The sequence below is a fragment of the Eucalyptus grandis genome, chromosome 1, assembly GCF_016545825.1.
Source record: "Eucalyptus grandis isolate ANBG69807.140 chromosome 1, ASM1654582v1, whole genome shotgun sequence".
Lineage (NCBI taxonomy): Eukaryota > Viridiplantae > Streptophyta > Magnoliopsida > Myrtales > Myrtaceae > Eucalyptus > Eucalyptus grandis.
The window spans coordinates 26,036,013-26,041,113 of record NC_052612.1 but is presented as its reverse complement, the minus strand read 5'-3'; the positions used below and the strand labels follow the sequence as shown (position 1 = coordinate 26,041,113).

Genomic DNA, 5,101 nt, shown 5'->3' with positions numbered 1-5,101 from the left:
TTAATATCATGAAAAATCCTAAACTAGTACACCTGTAACAAATTTTCCAAAAACTAATTTTTTACCACCAAAGACCCTAAATTGATGCACTTATGAAAAATTTACTGAAAATTAATTTTTTGGCAATTAAAAATCTCAAACTAGTACATTTATAATAAATCTATCCTTCATTAGTTTCCTTTAAATTCGATTAATATCACAAAGAACCTAAGAGTAACAAACCTGAAACAAATAGAGGATAAAACTCCAAACTAATACACTTGTCAATGGCTAAGTGTCATCCAATTCAGCAATTTGACGATAAAATTTAAAGGAATTAAACTTAAGGCAATTTAATTGAGCAAGAGATAATCTACTATTGTCAAATATAATAAATTTTTGAAAGCATAGTTGTCAACTATATATCTTCCATGGTTTTCACCTGTGTCAAAAATTGTATATAATCAACAAATGGATTCAAGAGATTACATAGATAAGGGCTAGTTAATTCATCCTTTGCAATAATTAGGCCTACTCGGTTCTTTCTCTTCATTGTCCTCTTTGTGGTTGCTTTGAAACCAACACAAGCAATCCAAGAATTTAATTGCAAGGTCTTTAACAACACCTCTAGAACTCCGTATGCCTGGTTCAGTAGAGAGTTCGGGGTGAAGAACGCTGCGAAAGCTATGCTAGCTGCCCCTAAGTTCATCCTCAAGAAAAAAATGGGAAATTTGTCAAAAAAAAAAAATCCTAAGTCTATTGTATAGTGGTCAATCTAGTTCTAAACTTTTTCATTTGGCTAATTTAATCCTAAATATTTTCACAATTTGCCAATATAGTCATTCCGATCAATTTTGGTAAGAAATCGATAATGTGGATGCTAATCGTTCTACGTGGCTAGATTGGTGCTGACGTGAATAATTTTTTGACATCTTCTTTATTATTTTATTGTTTTCCGTTTTCCTTTCAACTCTAGGTTGGTGAGGGTTGTTTGTTGACCCTTGCTTCTAGGCGAGGTATGCAAAGCCTAAATTTGTGATAGTCAAGGCTAGTGAGCCAAGCTTCAATTTAAACAAAAGCACGGGCTATGCACATTCCTACCACACATAATGTAGATTAATATCATCTAAATCATTGATTGTGTGAGTGGCCACCATGAACTCTATTCGCATGGGGTATATAGATGATGTTCTTTCAATGGGTCAAAAGACAATCAAGCATATAACCTACTAGAACTACCCTGTTCAAACTACAAAACATTTCAACTCAAGGGCAATACATGCCTTTTCATTAGTGGAGTTCTAGTTGCTATTTGGTTCAAAACTAATGCACATCGAGACTAAACAGAACTTTTGACACCCCTATTGAAAAATCTAGGGAAAAAACAATTAAAATGACAACTAAAAATAATACTAATAAGAGGCACAAGACTCTAAAAAGATGTGATAATATTTCAATTTGGCTGGCGACAAAAAAAAATCGATTCTGGATACGAAACTAGATCCTTTTATGATAACGACACTGTATTCTGAACCAAACAAATAGACATCGACTCGAATACAAATACAATAGGTCCCACTGCTGCCCTAAATAATGTAAAGCAAATAAAATTTGGCATGGGGGGTCCCGAACCGTTCAATAAGTCGTCTGCAGTGACTCCTCAATCTGATGATGGATCGATTCACGTGATAATGTCGTGGAGACAAGTGACGTCATTCTAGGATGTTATAGTTTGGCCTACGAAGTCCATGGGATTGACTTCACTCCCGCCCCCTTAAGATAAAACAAAACACATGACCCCAATAAAAAGAAAAAAGATAACAAAACGACAAGGAAAGGGACTTCATTAATAAAGTCCCTTTACTGCATATTTCCTCGTTCTACTAATAAATAAATAAAAAAAGGAGAAAATGATAAATTTCTTCTGCAGAATTTTCCGTCATGTAGCCGCAGTGGCGCGGACGGGCCTGGAGGCGTTTTCTTTCAGACAAAAAATGCCCATGTCCATGGCTCGAATAATGGCATGTGACACGCGCACAGTCATCGTCCGGTGAACATCTGTGTCGCCGGTGAGATTGAGGGTGCTTCAATTGAGACGAATTCACCAAATTATGGAGCTTAATTCGAGGCGAACACTGATCTCGGAGGTGCTTTGGGAGAAATTCCCGGCCCCCTCCTCCCTCTCTCCCCCTCCCTTTTCTCGAGGAGGGTTTTCGAGACTTTCCCGCTTTTTAATTTTCCACGTGATTAAAAAGCCTTTTTATGACCAAAAAATTGACCTTTGGCCACAAACGAAGGTCGCACGATTCCAATGCTTGTTTCCCTTTAACGCGTGGTCCTACTTGGTTGGATCTGTGCTTTGATATTGCAATATTTTATTGGATAGTTGGGTTATCATAAGTGGTTCTGTGCATGGAACTTTACTGTTGCTAGTCTTACTTCATCATTCTGTAATGAACTTCTCGATATTCAGGAACTCTATAAAATGGATCGATAATTTAATACGTGTCCAAGTCCAAAGGTGTCCCAAGAAGAGAGAGAGGCCATTATTAATTCCGATCAAATGGAGCGAAGGTTGTTAGAAGCAGCTGAAAGGGGCAATATCGATGAGCTGAAAGACTTGATCAGCAGCAATGGGCTCATCCTCGAGGAGATGGATCTCGAAGAAGCCGGTCACACGCCGCTGCCGGCCATCCGGATTTCGTCCGAGAGCTCCTCAACCGTATGCCGAAGCTCGCCGAAAAAGTGAACGCGGGTGGTTTTAGCCCGCTGCACATTGCAGCAGCTCGAGGTAATGTTGAGGTCGCGAGGGAGCTCTTGACAGTGGGTCCACACCTGTGCTTTGTGAAGGGACGGGAGAGTAGAATCCCTTTGCATTATGCCGCCATAAAAGGGGAGCTCGATGTCATGAATTTATTACTCTCCGCTTCGCATGAATCCATCGAAGAGACAACTGCTCGACAGGAGACTGTGCTTCACCTCGCCGTGAAAAACAACCGGTTCGAAGCAGTGGTTAGGTTGGTGGAGCATCTGAAGCTGCACAAGAAGGAGAAGGTGATCAATTGGAAGGACCACAAAGGTGACACTGCCTTGCATCTCGCTGCTGCCGGCAAAAATTTCGAGGCAAGTCTCACCATTCCCTTATTTTATGGCACTTTTCTTTGTCCATTATTTCAGTGAGGGTTTTAATTTGGTGTCCCTACCATATGTAAAGATCTTCTGGGCAAAAGGAATTTATTTGATCAGGTCTGTTTTGATCATCACTGGAATAAAAGGATGTCTCATCTATGTTTGAAGTCTTTTTGTATTAATCTTAATGTTTGGAAAATGGAAGAGAATTGCAGGTGATTAGCTTGCTGCTTTGTGGGCATGCTGTGAAGTCCGACGTTGTGGAGGTGAACCCCTTGAACGACAGTGGTTCAACGCCCCTAGATGTCTTGACTCTCTCGCGAAGGGGAGCAGGAGATAGAGAAATCAGAGAAATCCTTGTGCGAGCTGGAGCTCTACGTGGAAGTGGAAGATCAAACTCGCGCGCTTCAAGACCAGTCTTGGTGGACGATGACGATATCGAGGGAGGTAACGGTCATCAATCAGATGGGGACCCAGGCCCAAATGCTCAGTCATCATCACGTTCAAAAGGCGATATACTCAACGCCCTACTAGTCGTCGCCACGCTCATCGCCAATGCGACCTACCAATCCGTGCTTCAGCCTCCAAGCATTGTAGAAAAGGACAAGGTCGAAATTATTGGGAGGCAACTCATCGGGGGATCCCAGAATAGTACTTCCACGGAGGATATAAGTTATAGCGCGGGCCTAGTGTACATCCTTTTCCTGGGCGGCAACTCATTCGGATTCTTGGTGTCAGTCCAAATGATCATTTACCTCACTAAAAAGTTCCCCCTCAAGTGGCCGCTTAGGCTATCCATCATCGCAATGGTTCTAACTTACTTTTGCTTCACGTTATCCCTGCTGATCACATCAACGGATGGTAAGGCAACCGCGACTGTGCTGAACGTGCTGCCTCTTATGATAGCAGTTTTTCTCCTACTGATACAGAATTGGCTGGCGATAGTCTTGGATTTTTTCTTGCATCAGCTTTTTCGAATGAAGATCTTTGGCGATCTGTACAAATTTTGAGGTGGTGGACTAGAGTCGTAGTTGTAAACGAGTCATGGTTGTAAATGATGATGGCATCTCAAGCATTTAGTAGTAGAGTATTGGAGTTGTTTGATGAGGTCAGCTATTAGATTTATGTCCCTGATTCTCTGTAGTCGAGTGTGATGTCTGCAAGTGATCCGCTGTATTGTATCTCCCTAATAAATTGTGTTGTCAGTTTATATGACATTTGTAACTTCTTGGATAGCGGTCAAGATTTTGAGATGTGGTTTTGCGAGTTCTGTTCTAAGTACTCATTTGGTCTTTGCTTTTTAAGATGGATTGGCCATGAAGTAAAACATCTTTGTGAGGCTGAGAATGAATTTCTCTGTTAGAGCAGGTGGAAGAATCAATGGAGGTCCGAGCAAGGAAATAGAAAAACAAGAACATAATGGAGGTGGCAAAGAAGAAAGAAGAAGAAGAAACAAAACATAAGGAAATAGAAAGAGCAGAGGTTTTTCTATAAAAAAATATCTAATTGAGTTGAAATTGCACATCATCAATGACACGTTCTAGAAGAAGTGCTTATAGAATTGGCACATTGAATTTTAACGGCAAGTTGGACGGAGAGTTAACAAGGGCTAGATTTCAATAAAAAAGTGGAAATTGATGATTTTTTATAAGATTAAAAAAGTTCCAAACAGAATTGGATCCAACTAAAAGTTGATACTTTTTAAGTGAATTGAGGTTGTAAAATAGGTAGATTAATAACCTTATAAGAAAAAGAAAACCACTCAATAATTCCACGAGATTTTCGAATCTCGAAGGAAATAAACTCTGTTTCTATAATATAAAATAAAATGAGTCTTGATTACATATGAAATTATCTTATGTGTTTTTCCTTCCTTGCAAAAAGACGTGCTTGAACTCCATCAACCAAAGAGAAAGGTCCTTGCATAAGTGCCGTTCATACCACGACTTTAGGAGTACAAAATTAATTTTCACTAAATATGAACTACTAAAGT

General features: G+C 39.9%; 1 protein-coding gene across 1 annotated transcript; it reads left to right on the top strand.

Annotated features, from left to right (window-relative positions):
- The first annotated feature begins 2,655 nt into the window (after nucleotides 1–2,655).
- LOC108959504 (ankyrin repeat-containing protein BDA1) lies at nucleotides 2,656–4,332 on the top strand. The gene is made up of 2 exons (XM_039310454.1): nucleotides 2,656–3,102; nucleotides 3,324–4,332. The coding sequence occupies exons 1-2, from the start codon at nucleotides 2,704–2,706 to the stop codon at nucleotides 4,116–4,118; spliced, it is 1,194 nt and encodes a 397-aa protein (XP_039166388.1). The 5' UTR covers nucleotides 2,656–2,703; the 3' UTR covers nucleotides 4,119–4,332.
- The last annotated feature ends 769 nt before the right edge of the window (nucleotides 4,333–5,101 follow it).

Coding starts and splice junctions, on each gene's coding strand:
- LOC108959504 (XM_039310454.1), top strand. CDS start 2,704: ATGCCGAAGCTCGCCGAAAAAGTGAACGCGGGTGGTTTTAGCCCGCTG. Junction 3,103..3,323: donor CTGCCGGCAAAAATTTCGAG/GCAAGTCTCACC, acceptor AGAGAATTGCAG/GTGATTAGCTTGCTGCTTTG.